This window comes from Capricornis sumatraensis, chromosome 3 (assembly GCF_032405125.1).
Source record: "Capricornis sumatraensis isolate serow.1 chromosome 3, serow.2, whole genome shotgun sequence".
In the NCBI taxonomy this organism is placed as follows: domain Eukaryota; kingdom Metazoa; phylum Chordata; class Mammalia; order Artiodactyla; family Bovidae; genus Capricornis; species Capricornis sumatraensis.
In genome coordinates this window covers 19,361,441-19,382,177 of record NC_091071.1, presented here as the reverse complement: position 1 = coordinate 19,382,177, position 20,737 = coordinate 19,361,441, and the positions used below count along the sequence as shown (strand labels likewise).

Here is a 20,737-nt window from a genome sequence, read left to right as displayed (position 1 = left end):
TTTGACTCTTCGATTCTGAGTTTGAAACATGAAATCATGATGTTCAGATGGAAGGGATGTTTTCTGAGTTTGGGAAACGAGTGCGATTGTGGCTGTGACAGCTAGGTGCACAGCACCAGGGAGATCCCCGCTGTCAACATTTCACTACCTACTTTATATGTCTTATGCGTCCATTCTAACAAACTTAGGGGTGTCCTGGCCGTGTAATCTTGTAGCCTATCTTGTCGACCTGATACTGTAAGTCCAGGTTCAGTGGTCTTATAAAAAAAAAAAATCTTTGTGTTCATTCCTAATTATTTCCTAAGGATAAAATCCCTGTAACTGGGACTGTCGGCTGTTGTGTTCATACGTAACTGGCTTTTTGTACCTGTTGCCACAGTGCCTTGAAGCATGACTGCCAGTTACCAGTTTGGGCAGTGGTGCCCCAGGGGCCTCTTCTCATCCCTCTCCAAGCCAGGTTCTACTGAAAACGAGTTTTATTTCAGGTTTGATAGGAGCACTGCTGCTCTCTGGTTTTGCTTTCATCTTCATTTTGTTTTTATTTGTGATCATCAGTAAGGCTGAGCTTTTTGTGGATTCACTGGCCCGTTGCTTCTTTTGTGAGTGGTTCATTTTTGTTCTTTACCCATTCTTCTGTGATACTTGTTTTTTCCCTTATTAATGAGTCCTTGTGACTTGTTACGCGTTATTTTTCTAGTGTAATAATTGGCTTTGATGTTTGTTTATGAAGTCCAAAGTTACTGTTGCTCTTTTTTGTATTAATTAATTTTTTGGCCGCACTGGGTCTTTGTTGCTGCTCTCGGGCTTTCTCTAGTGGTGGTGGGCAGACTTCTCATTGCAGTGGCTTCTCTTGCTGTGCAGCGTGGGTTCTAGGGCACTCGGGCTTCAGTAGTTGCAGCACAAGGTATCAGTTGCATCATGGCCAAACTTACTGTTGCTCTTGTTATAAAGACAATATCAATTTTTTAATGGGAAAAATTAATTTAAAAAGAAACAGAATAGCATCATTTAAAAATGGCAAATATTCCTCTCCTTAGTTATTTTATTGCTAAATGTTGACATCTGGTGAGTCCCTTGTAGTCAAAGCGGTTCGTCACAGTTCAGTACTATTTTTTTAACTTTATTTTTTATTTATTTTTAAGTTAATTTTCATTGGAATATAGTTGCTTTACATTGTGGTGGTAGTTTCTACCATATAGCAAAATTAATCAGCCTTACATATACATACATCGCCTCCCTTTTGGATTTCCTTCCCACTCAGGTCTCCACAGAGCATTAAGTAGAGTTCCCTGAGCTCTACAGTAGGTTCTCATTAGCTATTTTATACATGGTATCAATAGTGTACGTGTGTCAATCCCAATCTCCCAGTTCCTCCCACCATCTTCCCTTCCCCTGCTTGGTATCCATACGTTTGTTCTCTGTGTCTGTGTCTCTGTTTCTGCTTTGCAAATAGGATCATCTCTACCATTTTTCTAGATTCCACATATATACATTAATACACAATGTTTGGTTTTCTCTTTCTGACCTACTTCATTCTGTGTGACAGTCTCTAGGTCCATCCACATAGCTACAAATGACCCAGTTTCATTCCTTTTTTGGCTGAGTGATATTCCATTGTTTGTATGGACCACATCTTCTTTATCTTCTCCTCTGTGATGGACACTTAGGTTGCTTCCTCTTCCCAGCAGTGTGTTAGTCTTCTTATCTTGGCTGCTCTGCCAGGCTAAGCTGTGAGATCCTTTTTAACTCTGAGGCATGGTAACCACTAGCAGTCATCTGGATTTGAGGACTGGGGAGAGACATGTGATGGTAACCTTAGGAAGCAGGAGTCATGGGAACTAGTGATCAGGGGTCCTTGGGTTATGTCCGTGTGTCTCCCCAAGTGATTGGGGGGCGGTCCTTGGCTTATGTCCGTGCCTTGCCCCACCTTTTTGTACTGCCATACATCACTGACCATGCCCCATGTGCTGTGAGGATCCATCCCAGGCTCCTGCCAGGCCCTGTATGACCTGAGTCTGGTTCTCTCTCCAACCTCCTCTCCGGTTTCTCCTGTTTTCTTACTCTCCTCCAGCCCTCCCTATTTCCTGCTTCTGGAACATTCCGCATCCACCCCCGCCCCCGAGCTTTTCTGCCTGCAGTTCCTCCTGTTTTGAATGCCTTTTGCACAGCTGCTGCTGCTGCTGCTGAGTCACTTCAGTCGTTTCCAACTCTGTGCGACCCCATAGACGGCAGCCCACCAGGCTCCCCCGTTCCTGGGATTCTCCAGGCAAGAACACTGGAGTGGGTTGCCATTTCGTTCTCCAATGCGTGAAAGTGAAGTCGCTCAGTTGTGTCCGACTCTTAGCGACCCCATGGACTGCAGCCTACCAGGCTCCTCCATCCATGGGGTTTTCCAGGCAAGAGTACTGGAGTGGGGTGCCATTGCCTTCTCCTGGCCTTCCCTAATTCTCTAGGACTTAGCTCAGCCATGCCCTGAAAGAGAGGCTTTCCCTTTAACCTCTACTCTAGCTCCTCCATTCACCGTATAATTACATCCCTTGTTTGTCATGATCTCTGTCTCTGTCACTTCTCTGTTCTGTTCACCACTGTAATCCAATGCCTGGCACTTAGCAGACAATAAATACTGCTAGACACTCAATAAACATTACTGGACTGAATCAATAGCATTAAATCAGCTGATAATGCAGAGTTGGAAGGAATAGAAACTGCTCCTTGTTATCCAAGAGGCCACTAATGAATCCAGCAGGGAACACTTGGAGGGAGGCAAATTGATCAGCTTTTCAGCAGTTCGAGCTTCTTGGTGGTGGAGCAAGTGCCTTCTCTGTGGGGAGTAGTCAACAGTGGTTCTGTGTTGTCGACAGGATTCTTGTCCTGGATGTTGGGGCAGGAACAGTTCGATGTGTATTCTCATCACATCTACATCATCTACCGGTCTTGCTTCAACTGCACATATGACTTTTACCACTAGATGGCGAGAAATGATTCCTAAATCAGTGTTTCTTTTTTTTTTTCTTTTTGGTAATTGCTTGTGAGATCTTAGTTCCCCCACCGTGGACTGAACCTATGTCTGTTGCAGTGGAAGCTCAGAGTTGCGAGTCTAATGCTGGACCGCCAGGGAGTTCTCAAAAACACTTTTTTCATAGCGCTTATATACCCAACACACATTGAAACAAAAGTTTCACAAAAACAGTCCTGGCTTCTCCAATATAGTATGGTACTGCTATTTTCTGCTTTACTGTGTTCTACTTCATTTTTTAAAATAGAGATTTGCAAACTATTACATTGATTTTGTGATATGAATGGATCGCAACTCATTGTTCAAAAATCACTACTCTTATTGGTTGAGATGTGTATCTTAGTTCCCCAATCAGGAATTGAACCCTCACCTTGAGCAGTGAAGTCCTCAGCACTGGCTGCTGCTGCTAAGTCACTTCAGTTGTGTCTGACTTTGTGCGACCCCATAGATGGCAGCCCACCAGGCTCCCCCATCCCTGGGATTATCCGGGCAAGAACACTGGAGTGGGTTGCCATTTCCTTCTCCAGTGCATGAAAGTGAAAAGTGAAAATGAAGTTGCTCAGTCGTGTCCGGCTCTTAGTGACCCCATGGATTGCAGCCCACCAGGCTCCTCCATTCATGGGATTTTCCAGGCAAGAGTACTGGAGTGGGTTGCCATTGCCTTCTTCACCTAAGCACTGGCTGCTAAGTCGCTTCAGTCGTGTCCGACTCTGTGTGGGACGGCAGCCCACCAGGCTCCTCTGTCCCTGGGATTCTCCAGGCAAGAATACTGGAGTGGGTTGCCATTTCCTTCTCCAATGCATGAAAGTAAAAAGTGAAAGTGAAGTTGCTCAGTCGTGTCCGACTCTTAGCGACCCCATGGACTGCAGCCTTCTAGGCTCCTCCATCCATGGGATTTTCCAGGCAAGAGTACTGGAGTGGGGTTCCTTCTCCACTAAGCACTGGACCTCCAGGGAATTCCTGAGAAGCACTCTTTTAGACAACTGAGCAACTTTGCTTTGTAAAACTTGGTCTGCTGTTCTCCTTGGACAGTATGGGCTTTTAGCAGATTGTGTTCTTTAGTATTTTGGGTGTTTCTCATGTGTGCTTCCTTGTGAATGGTTTTGGATGTGCAGACATGGATGCAGGAGACTGGGGGCCATGTTTGTACAGAAGTCAGCAGCTGTTGCTATTAAGGCAGCAGTAAGCCTTGTTGGTCAGAGAAGGCAATGACACCCCACTCCAGTACTCTTGCCTGGAAAATCCCATGGACAGAGGAGCCTGGTAGGCTGCAGTCCATGAGGTCGCGAAGAGTCAGACACGACTGAGCAACTTCACTTTCACTTTTCACTTTCATGCACTGGAGAAGGAAATGGCAACCCACTCCAGTGTTCTTGCCTGGAGAATCCCAGGGACGGCGGAGCCTGGTGGGCTGCTGTCTGTGGGGTTGCACAGAGTCGGACACAACTGAAGCGACTTAGCAGCAGCAGCAGCAGCAGCAGCAGCAAGCCTTGTTGGTAGGGGCTTCCCAGGTGGCACAGTGGTAAAGAATCTGCCTGCCAGTGTAGGAAACTCAGGAGTCACAGGTTTGATCCCTGGGTTGGGACGATCCCCTGGAGTAGGAAATGGCAACCCACTCCAGTATTCTTGCCTGGGAAATCCCATGGACAGAGGAGCCTGGCGGGGCTACAGTCAATGGGGTCACAAAGAATTGGACATGACTGAGGGACTGAGCCCATGAGCCTTGTTGGTAGGTATGAAGAAAAGAAAAGATGTAATTATTGCATCTGGGAGCTTAGAACTTAATTGGGTGACACCATACACGCACGCACGCACACACACACGCATGCTTTAAGTTTCAGGTTACTTACCAGGCAGTGTGGAGTGGATGTATCATGTGGGATATCACTTAGGATGCTTAAGGTTGTAAGTAACAGAAGCCTGACTTAATTTGATGTAAGTGGTAAAGACATTTATTATCTCACTAAATTTTCATTGTGTGGTAGAGAATAGAGAAGGCTCTGGGCCCCTGGGGGGTGTGGTATGGCCCTAGGGATCCAGATTCCTTCCCTGACTTCTCATTTATCCTGAGGCTGGTTCCACTTATGTTTGCCAGGAGATTTCCAATGGTAATCAGGGCTTTAGCTCCCAGGCTTGGACCATGGCATCTATCGTTGCTTATAGTGTAGACTAGGGTTGAGAACCTTGAGGCTCCCTGGCACTTTCCAGATTGTAGCTGTTTTACTGGTTCCTGGTTTCTCCACTGCAGCCTCCTTAAGGGACATGAAAAGACTGTGACAGTCAGGAGAAATCCTTTGGTAGTTATTAGTGATACTTGCTCTTTATTTTTGGGTCTCCCTTCCCCTGGACACAAAACTCTTGTTTGAGCAGAGTTACCTGACTAGCTCCGGCCAGTGAGTTTGCTGTGTGAATAAATGTTCGAAGAGCTGTATGAAATATGAGGTGAGCTTACTTGCTGTTTAGGGTCCTGGGAAAGGAATTAGTGATATGCGGGAAGAGAGAGGTAAGAAATGACTGTGGTGGGAAGTGTGACGGGAGTGACTGTGAATGTAAAGGTGGATGGATGGATGAGTCTGTTTAAACTTGTGCTGGAGCATTAAATGTTATTTAACCTTTCATTTTTAAAAATTGAACTGTAGTGGATTTACAGTGTGTTAATTACTGCTGACAACATAGTGATTCAGTTATACATATATATGTGTGTGTGTGTATACTCCTACACATACGTTCTTTTTCAAAATATTCTTTTCTGTTATGGTTTAATGTAGGATATTGAATATAATTCTCTGCCATACAGTAGGGCTTTGTTGTTTATACATTCTATATGTAATAGCCGACATCTGCTAACCCCAACCTTCCTCTCCATCCTTCCACCAGTCCCCTCCCCTTTGACGACCACCAGAGTGCTCTCTATGTCCATGATCTGTTTCTGTTCCATCAGTTCAGTTCAGTCCAGTCACTCAGTGTGTCCGACTCTTTGCGACCCCATGGACTGAAGCACACCAGGCTTTCCTGTCCATCACTAACTCCCGGAGCTTGCTCAAACTCATGTCCATTGAGTCGGTGATGCCATCCAACCATCTCATCCTCTGTCGTCCCCTTCTCCTTCTCCCTTCAATCTTCCCCAGCATCAGGGTCTTTTCCAATGAGTCAGTTCTTTGCATCAGGTGGCCAAAGTATTGGAGTTTCAGCTTCAGCATCAGTCCTTCCAGTGAGTATTCAGGACTGATCTCCTTTAGGATTGACTGGTTGGATCTCCTTGCAGTCCTAGGGACTCTTAGGAGTCTTCTCCAACACCACAGTTCAAAAGCATCAGTTCTTTGGTGCTCAGCTTTCTCTATAGTTCAACTCTCATATCCAAACACGACTGCTGGAAGAACCGCAGCCTTGACTTGACGGCCCTTTGTTGGCAAACGTTTCTGTTCCATGGAGAGGTTCATTTGTGTCATAGTTTAGATTCCACATGTAAGTGATATCACGTGGCATTTATCTTTCTTTTTCTGACCTGGCTTATTATGATAACCTACAGTTGCATGATTTGGCCAGAGATGAATCTTTGGATCCTTGACCTGGTTCCTGGGAACTTGCCCGTGGAACCTGGCCTGACCCTGTTCTCTAATCACCTGTTTCCTTTTCCATCTCTTTCAGGTTTGCAGTGAGCATTGGCTACTGGCAGGACCCTTACATCCAGCATTTGGTGAGACTCTCTAAAGAGAGGAAGGCGCCTGAAATTAACAGAGGCAAGTGCCCAGCTTCCTTCCCTACATCTCATGAATCCCTGGGGTTCTAGGAATGCATTCTTCAAAAGAGAGTTCTGGGGTGTACTGTCTCCACCAGAGTGCTCGTTTCCCAACTTCCACACTAGCACAGAGTGTTATGAAATTTTTAATCTTTATTTCTCTGGTACATGAAAAATGGTGTTTTACATTCCTCTTATTTTAAGGTGTGGTTGAAACTCATTCTATGTTTAAAAGCCACTTACATATCTTTTACTGAGAGCTGTCTGTTCATGTAGGGGGTTATTTTTGTTGTTGTTGCCCTATTTTGTTAGTAACACTGTAAGGTTCTGCAAGTAATTTCCAGCAAGGAAGTCAAAGGGTTTGAGACAGGAGTGTGACTTAGTTGCAGCCAGATTGAAAAACTGACCATGATTCTTGTGGGTAGGGGGGAATCTTGGCCCTAAAGATGGGTCCTGTAGGTGGTTCTGTAAGAACTGCAAAGAAATGTGTAAATGGTGGTTTCTAAAGAGAAGGACTTGGTAGTTAACATTGAACTGAGGGTAAAATTGGGCAGCAGTTAGTCCGGGCGAGGCCTGGCCAAGAAGCCTTCCTGAAGCCCACCTCCGCTGCTGTCCAGACAGATTTCCCAGGGAATGTTCTGGAGGCAGGCAGCCGCCGTTCTTCGTAGCCCCAGGCCACGTGGCAGCCCCCTTCCTTCTTCCTTTCCCGGGTCCATATCTCTAGACTGGGGACCTCCAGCCCAGGAGGAGGGCACTGCCCAAACATCTGAGGTGAGGACAGTTTTTCCTGAAATTGAAACCATTGTGGATGATATTCTGCAGAATACAATAAAGATGATTTACTAGAGGCATTTCCCTAGCAGTCCAGCGGTTAAGACTCCATCCTTCCACTGCAGGGAGCACGGGTTTGAGCTCTGATTGGGGAACTAAGATCTTGCATGGTTCACGGTGCAGCAAAAAAAAAAAAAAAAGATGATTTACTAGAAAAATAAAATGCAAACACAAGCCCAAAGTATTTGTTTGTTTATAAGTCATGCAGGGGTTATCAATTGATTATTTATTTGGCCGAACCACACAGCTTTGTGGGATCTTAGTTCCCTGCCCAGGGATAGAACTCTGGTCCCTGGCAGTGGAAACACAGAGTCCTAACCACTGGACTGTTAAGGAATCTCCCCAAATTATTTATCAGCACATTCACTAAAATTTCTCTGTCAGATGCCAAAGTTTCTGAATGCTACTCTCAAATTTTGCTCTTAAAGCATTTACACCTTGAGTATCAGGCCATTAGAGCAGACAGCTGCTATCTTCCTGTCTCCCTTCTGGGTTTCCCGTCTCCTTTGTTCCAGCTCCTCACCCTAGAGCTTAACAAATCCATTAATTAGGCCACCACTTGCTGGCATCTGCACTTCCCCGCTCTGCCACCCTCATGTTGGTGATGCCATTTTGTAAACACAGAGGCTGTAACCCACACAGGATGGAGGTGAAAGCAACAAGAGAAGAATCATGGCTCTCTTTGCTTTGACGTTCATCTACTCAATTTCCTGACCTGAAAATGTTATTTTCCATGTGTGCTCAGTCCCTGAATCGTGTCCAACTCTTTGGGACCCTGTGGACTGTAGCTCACCAGGCTTTGTCCATGGGATTCTCCAGGCAAGAATACTGGAGTGGGTTGCCATGCCCTCCTTCAGGGGATCTTCCAACCCCAGGGATCAAACCAGCATCTCCTGCTTCTCTTGCATTGCAGACAAGTTTTAGCAGAGTACTCATTAACTTCCCCTGGAGCCGTGAAAAAGCACCTTTCCAAGAGGACATTTGGATCAGATGTCTTGATAAAAGACACTCGTCTTTCCCAAGTAACAGGACAGGGCATTTTATTTTTCTTAAACTACCATTACGTAGTTTATACTTATTTTTTTTTTCTTAAAAGGAAGAATTTGGAAGTCATTGTTTCTCCTGACCCTGAAGAAGGGCACAGCGTTGTTCTGCTCTCCCTAGCACTGTGGGCTTTGCACGGATTATTCCTGTCGTCACCAAGTGATAGCTTGCTTCTCTGTCTGTCACTTAGGATATTTTGCTCGAGTCCATGGCGTCAGTCAGCTTACAAAGGCATTTCTACGGAAGACAGAATGTAATTGTCAAATTCTAAATCTTGGGGCCGGGATGGATACCACCTTCTGGATGTTAAAGGTAAATTTCCCCCCTTTTCTTCAGTCGTTTTAATTTAGTTTGTTGAAGATGTTCACCTGGTTCAAAAACTTGAAAAAATAGATTAAAATGGGGTGACAGCCTGTCTCCCATCCCCCACCACTTCGATCAGCTCCGTACTTCATCCCACCAGGGCCCTAGTGAAGATATGCGGGTTGATGCTCACATTTTGCTGCCACAAACAGGGTTATAATACAGTTTCTTGGGTGCATTTTCCTCTGCATGTGTGGAAATGTATCAGGAGAAGAATTCTACCAGTAGAACTGCTGAGACAAAAACACACGTGTGTTTGTAATTTTGATGAGAACTGAAGATTTTATTGTTAGAATAACAGTGTCTGAGGTAGTAACATTGGGAGATTTACAAGACTGGGTAAAGATAACATGATCCAAAGCCTTTTTGAAGTCATTCTCTGATTTGATTCCTCAACTCTTCTGTTTGGGGTTGTTCAAGGGCAGGTGTGATTACACTCACTCACAGGTAAAGGAAAGTTGGGTCTGGTTAGTGGCAGACCCAGGACTGAAGTTCTGATCTTTGATTCCTGGACTGGATTTTATCACCAAACCTTTTCCCTACAAATATCTCACTGGTGGCATTTTTCTTTCTTTCATTTTTCTTTTTGGTAGGTTTGTACAGATTTTTCTTGGTTCCTCTATCAGGTGGCAGTAATGGGTATGTGCATTCTCCAGATTTTGTGCAGACAGAGAACAAGATAAATCAGAGGGTATAGGCAGAAGTCAACCTGCATTATCTGTTTTGTCCCCTGTCACCTGATAAGAGGGTCTTTGGTCATAAGAGCTGTCAACCTTTTTTAACTCAAAAATCAGTGGCCTCAACATGGCCCTGGTGTTGTTAATCATTTGCCGCTGCATTCTTCCTTCTGGATAAGATAACTGATATTTATGATGTGCTTTTTTTTTTTTTAATCTATTAATTTATGGCTGTGCTGGGTCTTCGCTGCTGCAAGCTTTTCTCTAGTTGCGGCAAGTGGGGACTCCTCTCTGGATGCAGGGCCTGGGCCTCTCACTGTGGGGGCTTCTCGTTACAGAGCAGGGGCTCTAGGGCACAGACTCAGGAGTTGTGGCTCCCGGGCTCTAGAGCACAGGCTCAACAGCTACCACTCTGTGGCACGTGGGGTCTTCCCGGATCAGAGATTGAACCTGTGTCTCCTGCATTGGCCAGCAGATTCTTTACCACTGAGCCACCAGGGAAGTCCCTATGAAGTACGGTTACATACGTGACCTCAGGAATTAACATGAGAGCTCTGTGGGGGAGCTTACACAGATGGGGAATACGGGGTCTTGGAAGTTCTTCCCCCAAATTGGACAGCCAGTGGCACTGGGATGTGGACCAACATTGGCCTGCAGCTCATCAAACTCCCGATTCCTTCCTCTTTCCTCTGCATGCAGCCCTGTGGTCGCTTCAGGGGTCTTTTCTCTGGGTTAGTTGTGCCCCTATAACACTGTGACCCTGGTGTGGTGGAAGCAACTGGAACAGAATGCGGTGTAAAAGAGTGTGTACTGCCGGCATTAATACGGGCTCTGGAGAGATCCCTCCTTCGACCTGACACCCTTTGGACTTGGCCATGTTTTTTTTTTCTTTTACCCCCATCTTGTAGGTGGGTTAATCATTAATAAATCTGGGATTTTAATTTCTGAGCAAGGTACATAGAGGTATGTGTGCCCCTTGCAAGAAACAAAGACAAGGAGCTTCCCCAGTGGCTCAGTGAATAAGAATCCACCTGCCAAATAAATGCACGAGACACGGGTTCAATCCATGATTCGGGAGGATCCCACGTGCCACATAGCAGCTAAGCCCATGCACCCCAACTATTGAGACTGTGCTCTAGAGCCCAGGTGCCCCAACCACTGAGCCCATGTACGGCAACTAAGCCTGCCTGCCCGGGAGCCTGTCCTATGCAACAGGAGAAGAGACAGCAACTAGAGAGTAGACACTGCATGCTGAAACTAGAGAAAAGCCCGCACAGCCGTGAAGACCCCGCACAGCCAAAAATAAATAGAATTATTAAAAGAAAAAGAGGCGAGAAAGGGGACTAGCACAGGGCCTCAAGGTCCTATGTGGGAATTTGGAAATCTGTAATTATTTGATAATTATATTGATCTGAAGGATTTTTTTAAAAAAATCTTCAGTTCTTCTTTTTAAGACAAATATTATCTTATTTGCTACCTTAGAGCAAAGGTTGCACAGGCCAAATCTAGCCTGCCACCTGTTTTGTGAATAAAGTTTTATTGGAATATAGCCACGCACATTTATTTACATCTTACCTATGGCTGCTCTGGCACTTGGACAGCAGGGCTGAGTAGTTACGACAGATCTTCGGGTCTGCCATGGCCGAACTGCTTACTTTCTTGCCAGAAAGTTTGCTAATCCCTGCTTTAGAGCTGTATGTGCCTCTATAAAAGAGCAGGGAAATCTTTCCATTGATCGTGATGTCTCGGGCTCTTTCCACCTGGGACGGCACCCCCAGCTGCCCCTGCAGAGGCTCAGCTGCAAAGTCACAGGCTTTCTGGGGCCACGACCGTGTGAGCGCATTCCTTATAATCTCAGGGGCTCAAGACTGAGCAGTCACAGAGGCCCGTCTTCAGGCAGCAGGCAAGAATAGGGAAAGTTGATCTTGTCATGAGCCAGAAATAAAGGGCAAGTGAAACCCTGTAAGGGTCCTTGGTTCTTTTTTTAAAATTATTTTTTAATTGGAGTATAATTGCTTTACAATGTTGTGTTAGTTTCTGCTGTACAACAACGTGAATCAGCTATGCTGTGCTTAGTCCCTCAGTTGTGTCCAACTCTTTGCAACACTATGGACTGTAGCCTGCCAGGCTCCTCTGTCCATGGGATTCTCCAGGCAAGAATACTGGAGGGGGTTGCCATGTCCTCCTCCAGGGGATCTTTCCAATCCAGGGATTGAATCCAGGTCTCCCGCACTGCAAGCGGATTCTTTACCGTCTGAGCCACCAGGGAAGCCCAAGTGAATCAGTGTACATGTATCCCCTCCCTCTTGAGCCTTCCTCCCACCCCTCCATCCCACCCTTCTATGTCATCACAGAGGGGCCTTGGTTCTTGGTGGCCCTTGGATTCTGTTTCTGCCCAACCAGAGGTTTGGGTGTGGATGGAAAGCAGTCTCAATTTTGGCCACCTGTGAAGCAGTTGATCACGTTGGATCTTTGAGGAACCCCCCTTCTTCATGGCTGTTCCTGGCTGCCTCCCAGTGGCCATGCTCAGCTTTGGGTGTCTCCCTGCCTCCTGTGCCCTGTGAGCTACTTGGGAGTGGTGTCGGAAGGGCCACAGAGAATCGCAGAATGAAACGTTGAAGCATCACTTGCCAGAGCCATTTTGCCCCTTTCTGAAAGCTAAGAAAGAGGATGGCTGTTTGTTAAAATCTCCTGGTGTGCTTTTTAGAAACTTTCTTTTGACAGTGATCCCTTATTCAGGGTTCTTAGGAGGATCAAGTGCCCAAGTGCCTGGGAAAGCGCTTTAAAAAGTAAGAAGTGATGTAGGACTCAATGCTGTCCTTCATTTATTTGGTTTGGATTGTCCTTGTGGTCTTCTGGAATTTTAGGCCTTTTTTTTTTTATAGTAGCTTTTTTGACTGTGCTGGGTCTTCGCAGCTGCACACAAGACTTTCTCTAGTTGCAGTGTGCGGACTTCTCATTGTAGTGACTTATCTTGGTCCAGAGCTCAGGCTCTAGAGCACCGGCTCAGTAGCTGTGGTGCATGGGCTCAGTAACCCCATGGCATGTGGAATCTTGCTGGACAAGGGATCGAACCCGAGTCCCCTGCCTTGGCAGGCAGATTCTTAACCACTGGAACATCAGGAAGTCCCAATTTTAGGGTGTTCTTATTGCTCCGTACCTCGTGAGTACAAGTTCTTGAAAGCTGTTGTAGAATTTCTTAGCAAAAGTCATTTCAGTGTATCCTTTCAACATATCTTCCGAATATCTTCAGACAGCTTTTACCTAGCCGTTCTCTGCAGTCATGCAGCAGGTGTGTGTTGCAGTTCCGAGAGTGAACGGCTGAGGGTGGGTGAGCCCAGGTTTCCTCTGATGGCAGGAAGCCATCTTATCCCTTTGTTTTGTTTGTTTCTTCCTTTCTTCTTCCTTCCCTCTCCTTCTTCCTCATTCTGTCTTCTTCCCCTCCTTCTCCCAAACCAGATCCCCTGAAATTTTAACTGAGGACCCTTTTCCATGTGGGTGGATCTCCTCATTCTGTTCCTTGCCCTTAGGGGTCACCTTCCTACCGGGAAGTGCGTGCTCACGGTTTCCGCCCCCATCACTCTGTCCTTGGGCAGATCTGCTCCCACTTCCTACCTGTCCTCCGTCTCTCATTTGCTGTTGTTCAGTAGCTAAGTCGTGTCCGATTCTTTCTGACCCCTTGGACTGCAGCATGCCAGGCTCCCCTGTTCTTCACTGTCTGCAGGAGTTTGTTCCACTCTTCTCCAGTAGTATATTGGACACCTTCCGACCTGAGGGGTGGGGGCTCATCTTCCGGTGTCATATCTTTTTGCCTTTTCATATTGTTCATGGGATTCTTGCAGCAAGAATACTGGAGTATTGCCATTCTCTCCTCCAGTGGATCATGTTTTGTCTGAACTCTTCACGTTGACTTGTTCATCTTGGGTGACCCTGCATGGCATGGCTCATAACTTCACTGAGTTACGTAAGCCCCTTCTCCCACAACAAGGTGGTGATCCATGAAGGGGCCATCTCTCCTTACTGTCTTAAAATATGGTACTCTTACCTGCCGAATCGCTCAAGTCAGAAACGAGGGTATCATCCTTACCCCACCTTTTTGTTTGTCCTGTTCTACACCAAAGAAGCCCCACCAGGCTCTGGATATCAGCCCCTTTCTGGGTATGTTGGCCAGGTTGTGGGGCCAGGTTGTTGTTTCTTGCTAAGTCTTAGGGTGTGATGAGCTGCTACAGGCAAATGGAGGTGGTGTTTTTGTCTTCACAGCGGAAGATGCATCTGAGTACAGTTGAATTACAGTGTGTTACAGCAGAGTGCTTCAGTTATACATATATGTTTTTTCCCTTAGAGGTTACGATGAAATATTTAGTATAGTATGCTGTGCTCTACAGTAGGTCCTTGTTTGTTATTTTCTACATAGCACCCCGCTCCAGTACTCTTGCCTGCAAAATCCCATGAACAGAGGAGCCTGGTGGGCTGCAGTCCATGGGGTCGCTAAGAGTTGGACACGACTGAACAACTTCCCTTTCACTTTTCACTTTCATGCATTGGAGAAGGAAATGGCAACGCACTCCAGTGTTCTTGCCTGGAGAATCCCAGGGACGGGGGAGCCTGGTGGGCTGCCATCTCTGGGGTCGCACAATCGGACACGACTGAAGCGACTTAGCAGCAGCAGCAGCAGCAGTGTGTATATATGGGCTTCCCTGATAGCTCAGCTGGTAAAGAATCCACCTGCAGTGCAAGAGACCCTGGTTTGATTTCTGGGTCGGGAAGATCCCCTTGAAGAGGGCGTGGCAACCCACTCCAGTATTCTTGACTGGAGAATCCCATGGACAGAGGAGCCTGGCGGGCTGTAGTCCAGAGGGTCGAAAGGAGTCAGATTTGCCTGAGTGACTAAACACACAGCAGTGTATATATATATAAAATTCCCAATTTATCCCTCCCTCTTTCCCCTTTGATAACCATAAGTTTGTTTTCTGTGTCTGTGGGTCTGTTTCTGTTTTGTACATAAGTTCATTTGTATCATTTTTTTTAGATTCCATATATAAGTGATATCATATAGTTTGACATAATATTATGTTAGTTTCATAGTATTATTACATAGTGATTTCATATTTGCCTATATTTGTGTGTGTGTGTGCAGTCGCTTAGTCTTGTCCGACTCTTTGGGACCACATGAACTGTAGCACACCAGGCTCCACTGTCTATGGGATTCTCCAGGCAAGAATACTGGACTGGGTTGCCATTTCCTCAAGGGATCTTCCCGGCCCAGGGGTCGAATCTGAGTCTCCTGTGCCTCCAGAATTGCAGGTGGATTCTTTACCTCTGAGCCACTGGGGAAACCCATTTGCATACATTTGGGGCTAAGTTATTGATTGGACAGGGAGGAGAAGCTGGAGAGAATCATAGCACAGCCGTAGGTGACTGGATGGGGGTATAACCACTGACGAAGCGAGAAAAAGCAAAAGAGGGAAGCAGGGCTGTGTGTGTGTGTTTCACACCTTTTAAAATTATAGCCACAGTAAAAAAAAACTGTACACCCCTAGCGAGGCCCGAAATCTATGTACATATGTCTGTGCACACAAGATATAAGGGCACCCACAATGCTTACTAAGGGCAGGCTCCATTGAGTGTTACTCATGTGTTTCTTCTTGAATCCTCACAACCCTATGAGGGGTTACTCGTTTTCTCTACTTTTCAAACAAGGAAACATTGGCCCAGGGATTTTAGTGGCTGTCCCAAGGCCTTACAGCAAACAAGTGGTGGAGTGGGGATTTGAACCTTTCGCCCACCCCCGGGCTCCAGAGTACCTGCTGTTTGCCACCTCACCCCACCCCACCCCACTATATATCACAAAATAATGCTGACCCTAATTCCATGTGAAATTTTCTGATGTATATTACTTTATTTTATTTCACCCCTAGTTTGCCGGTTACAACCCACCATATTGGTTTCTTGACCCTCTCTAATAGGTGTCAAGCTGAGTTTTTGAGAAATACTCTCCTGTCCTCCTTCCAGACCACCTCATAACATCCGTGTGACCATTCTCCTGGTTTAGACTCCCCGTTACTTCTCTCTTGGATGACTACAATAATCTCCTTTCCCCCTCCATCCGTTCTTGATGTTGAGACCAAGTAAATTGGAGAGAACATTTCTGACTGTATCATTCCCCTGATTTTAATTAATTTTTTAATTTTGACCACTCTTTGAGGCATGTGGGATCTTCGTTCTCCCAACAGGGACCAAACCCTTGCTCCCAGCAGTGGAAGTGTGAGTCTTAATCACTGGACTGCCAGGACAGTCCTCATTACCCTGATTTTAAATCCTGAAGCACCGCCATTGTTCTCTGGGTCCCTAGGACTTGGTACATGAAAGGGATCGGTAAATGTATGAGTAATAATTATATAAAAATTGCAGGTGTGCTCAAAGTCGTGTCCCATGGACTGTTGCCCACCAGGCTCTTCTGTCCATGGGATTTCCCAGGCAAGAGTACAGGAGTGGGTTGCCATTTCCTTTTCCAGGGGATCTTCCTGACCCAGGGATCAAACCTGTGTCTCCTGCATTAGTAGGCAGGTTCTTTACCACTGAGCCACTGGGGAAACCTTGTATAAAGATTACTCTCTGTTTTTTTTTCCTCAGGATGAAGATCTTCTACCAAGAAAATATTTTGAAATCGACTTTCCGATGATAGTCACGAGAAAGCTGCACAGCATCAAGTAAGTGTGGCTTTGGCCAGAAGCAAGAGCCTGGTGGGATTCAGAACCAGCTCCTGGGAGACCACAGATCTGGATGTGGGAAACCTCACATTTCATCCCCTCCCTACTCTCTCTCTTGCCCCAGGACCCTCATTCCAATGTATTGTGCAGTCATCAACAGGAAATATACCGTCCTTTGTGACTCTTCTCTCTCTTTATGTAATTCCCCTGAACATTAACAAAAAAGTGACTTACAGTAGATTAGTAATCTGAATTTTAAAAAATTTGTGGACAGTTGATTAACAGTGTTGTGTATTAATCTGAATCTTGGTGTGTATTTTGCTTACTTCTTTATCCCTAGGATATAGAAAGGTGCCTGGCCCCAGAATAGATATGTAGTAAAATTCGTTTTGTAAAAAGTAACAATAGCATATGTATATATATACTTGTGTGCTGAGTCTTGGTTGCTGTGTAGGCTTTCTCTGGTTGTGGCAAGCAGGGGCTACTCTCTAGTGTTCTGAGGGCTTCTCATTCTGGTGGCTCCTCTTGTTGCAGAGCACAGGCTCTTGGGCAGTTGGACTTCAGTGGTTGTGGCACTTGGGCTTAGTGGAATCTTCCTGGACCAGGGATTGAACCCATGTACCCTGCATTGCCAGATGAATTCTCAAGCACTGGACCATCAGGGAAGTCCATTCAGAATTTTCTGAATGAATGACTGGGAGGCTGAAGTTACAGTTACTATATAAGAGATGTTACAGGGGCCATTCTGGGTTCAGTTTTCAAGGAATTTGCCAAGTTGTAAGTGGTGAGTTTGCTAATCTTTGCCAAGAGTTTTTCTTTGTCTTCCCCCACGTTAAATGCTTCACTTGGATGGTCTTCCTCAGTCTGCAGAGCCGACTTGTAAATTAAGTGGTATCATTGACCCCTTTCTACAGGATGAGAAAACTGAGGCTCAGAGAAGTTTAGTTAATTTGCCTAAAGTCACCTAGCTAGAAAGGGGTGGAACTGAAATTTAAACCCTGACTTCAAGACCAAGGTTAAGGTTTTCCAGCAGTTATAACCTGCACGTCCACTCTCCTTTTTATAGTGGTCATATAAATAAAATCCCAATTCTTACATTTAATCAAATTTTTGATAAGCACAAAAGTTTCTGCTTATCCTTTAGAGATGTCTAATTCTGTAGACATCCAGAGAGAATTGGAGGTCATTTTCAAACTTTATTTTTTTAGTTTATCCTTGTATCTTTAGCCACTGCAGGAGATGCAAGAGACATGAGTTTGATCCCTCAGTCGGGAAGATCCTCTGGAGGAGGAAATTGCAACCCACTCCATTATTCTTGACTGGAAAATTCCATGGACAGAGGAGACTGGAGGGTTACAGTCTAAGGGGTCACAAAGAGTCAGATATGACTGTGTGCACATGAAAATAAGTTTTTACCCTTTCTAAATATAAAATTATATCTTATATTAAATATGGTTTGAAGGTGCTATAATGTAATTCTGATGTTCTGGGAACACTACGAAGTGTGACTAAATACAGAGTGTGACTAAACTTGTTGGAACTCTTGAGTGAAATCAGGGCAGGTAGGCTCAAGGCCCAGGGTGGTTTTCTGGGGTTAAAAAGCATTGACATTTGTGTATGGTTGTTGGGATATTGAACTTGGTTCTTTGATTTCTGATTTTTCACATATTCTTTTTTTGGGGGGGCCATACCATGGCCTATGAGATCTTAGTTGCCTAAACAGGGATCAAACCCAGGCTTCTGGCAGTGGAAGCACAGTGTCCTAACCACTGGACTACCAGGGAATTCCCTAGTTTTTTGCAGATTCTTGATTGAGGGAGTTATCACATAAATGTTACTAAACTTTAGGTCTCAAGAGTCAATATTTTTAGTTTGTCTGTGAGAAATAATAAGCTATCTTAAAAAGCTCTGTTTGAGTAGAGGCAAGACAATAGTGATGACTTGAAAAATACTGGAACATTTGAACGATTCTTGCTAGCCTTTCTGTAGCTGTTTCTAAGTACGTGTGTTGTGATCCGTTTGTGATTTGATAGCAGATTCTCAGCTTAGCTGACCTAACCTGAGACTCATATCCCCTCGACTTTTACTGTATGTGTCTAAGGTCAAGTGTGATTAAACAGATGACCGTTTGGCATGGTCCTTCCTTTGAACACTAGTGATATTGGATTGGCCAAGGAGTATGTTGGATATTTCTGTAACATCTGATAGAAAAACCTGAGCAAACTTTTTAGCCAACCCAATATCTGCTTGTTGTGTCTGTATGAGTGTCTGTGTTTTAGTGGTAAATGAGCTACTTGCCTCATCTTTCTTTTTCCCATCTTCTGCAGACTGAAACCTCTCCTATCAAAACCCATTTTAGACTTGCATTCAGAGGACACACTTCAAATGGGCAAGTATCCATAACCTGAGTCGTACAACCTGGGCTGTAGGACCATGTCAGCTCTTTTTTCCCCTTTTCTTTTTAAAGATCGAATGTGAGTTAGTGTGTGTGTGTGTGTGTGTGTGTGCACACTTACATCTATCCTTCTGTTGCTACAATGTTCTCTTCCACCACTGTTAACCAGGAAGAAATTTAAAATGATTTTTGGTACGATTTGGGCTTCCCTGATAGCTCAGTTGGTAAAGAATCTGCCTGCAATGGAGGAGACCCCAGTTCGATTCCTGGGTTGGGAAGATCCCCTGGAGAAGGGAATGGCTACCCACTCCAGTATTCTGGCCTAGAGAATTCCATGGACTGTATGTATAGTCCATGGGGTTGCAAAGAGTCGGACATGACTGAGCAACTTTCACTCACTTGGTATGACTCATCTTAGATGTCCGTAGGTCCCCAATCCTAAATCTTTTTTTTTAAAGAGAATTTAAATTAGTTGTCAGCATTTCAAAAACAGGAGATTTTTCATGAAAGTCTTGATTTCCAGTTTTGCTTGTAAATATCAGATCTTGGAAAACATCAGACCCTGACTCCTGCATGGTGGTCACTGGGCAGCAGCTGCCTTGGTAAGATAGGTCATGTCCTCCCCAGCTCTGACCCCACCACCCGCTCTTGTCTCACACTGGACCTACTTCCTGGTTTATGTCACCTGCTTGGCCCCTGCCTTCATTTTTCCCCTCAATTTTTTTTTAAATTTGTATATTTGGCTATACCGGGTCTTAGTTGCAGCACTCAGGATGTTCTATCTTTCTGCGGCATGCAGGATCTTTTTAGTTGTGGCATGTGGGATCTAGTTCCCTGAAGAGGGATTAAACCTGGGCCCCTTATATTAGGAGTGTGGAGTCTTAGCTACTGGGCCGCCAGGGAAGTCCCTTCCTCTAGGTTTTAAGTATGAATGCTTGCAAACAACACTTCCCTCATTTCTAAAGCCTCTCAAATTATAGGAAAACTCTTCCAGAATGTTCTGTCATTCTCAATCTGTATCTGATAGAGACGTTCAAGGGCCTTATTAAAAATTCAGGTCAGAAAATGTGCTTAGAGAGGATGGCCTTCTCGGATGGGTGGCGTAGATAGCACAACAAATGTCAGATAACTAGGTACGCCTTCTCTTTCACACAACCACAGTGCCTTAGACACTGACTAGTGATCAGATTACTAAGAAAGTTTCCACAGAAAATAATATCTCCCCCGTCCTCTGTTTCCTTTATACAGATTATAAGTAGGAACTGTTCAAGCTTTGTCATTTGCTGGCCGATTTGCTTTCTCCACACTTTGCCTATCATAATTTTCTATATTTTTGGTTAATATTTGAGTCAGAACAATTATCTGTAGTGAACTGTCTACTACTTTGCTGGAACTTTGATCCGTCAGTTTAGAAACATTCAAAGGAGAGAGGACCTTCCATAATCCTTCCCCTTATCCAAGATAACCAGTGTTCTGAGTATTTTCTCCTATAGATGAACAGTGTACCCAGAGAAGGGTGAATATACATATAATAAAGTATACACATAAATATAATCCAATGCCTGGTACATAAAAGGTTCAGTAGATTTTTCTTGAATGAATGTCTAAACACATTGAATGAATATCTTGTAGTTTAACATGTATTTGTTGAATGAATGATCTATGCTTCTATATATGAATATAGGTTTATATGTAATTTTAATAAAATAAATAATTTGTACATACTGTTTTGTATGTATAAATTGCTCTTTTCATGTCCTGCTAAATCATGACTGTCTTTTCATGTCAGTGTATATAATCCTTCCTTATTATTTCTAGTGGCTTTATAGCCATTTCCTCTGTGTGGAAATTCCATTTTATTTAATCTAGTCCCTACTGATGGTCCCTGATAGCTCAGTTGGTAAAGAATCTGCCTGCAATGTAGGAGACCCAGGTTCGATTCCTGGGTTGACAAGATCTGCG

General features: G+C 44.8%; 1 protein-coding gene across 2 annotated transcripts in view; it reads left to right on the top strand.

Moving 5' to 3' along the window:
- Positions 1–20,737, top strand: part of LCMT1 (leucine carboxyl methyltransferase 1) — a 67,688-nt gene that overhangs the window by 19,016 nt on the left and 27,935 nt on the right. Inside the window, exons 2-5 of one of the 2 annotated variants that reach the window (XM_068968959.1) lie at positions 6,665–6,756; positions 8,821–8,942; positions 16,304–16,380; positions 18,708–18,769. In XM_068968959.1, the coding sequence (XP_068825060.1) occupies positions 6,665–6,756; positions 8,821–8,942; positions 16,304–16,380; positions 18,708–18,769 (353 nt within the window). The remainder of the gene's footprint in view (positions 1–6,664; positions 6,757–8,820; positions 8,943–16,303; positions 16,381–18,707; positions 18,770–20,737) is intronic. The other variant, XM_068968960.1, reaches the window with a different exon arrangement.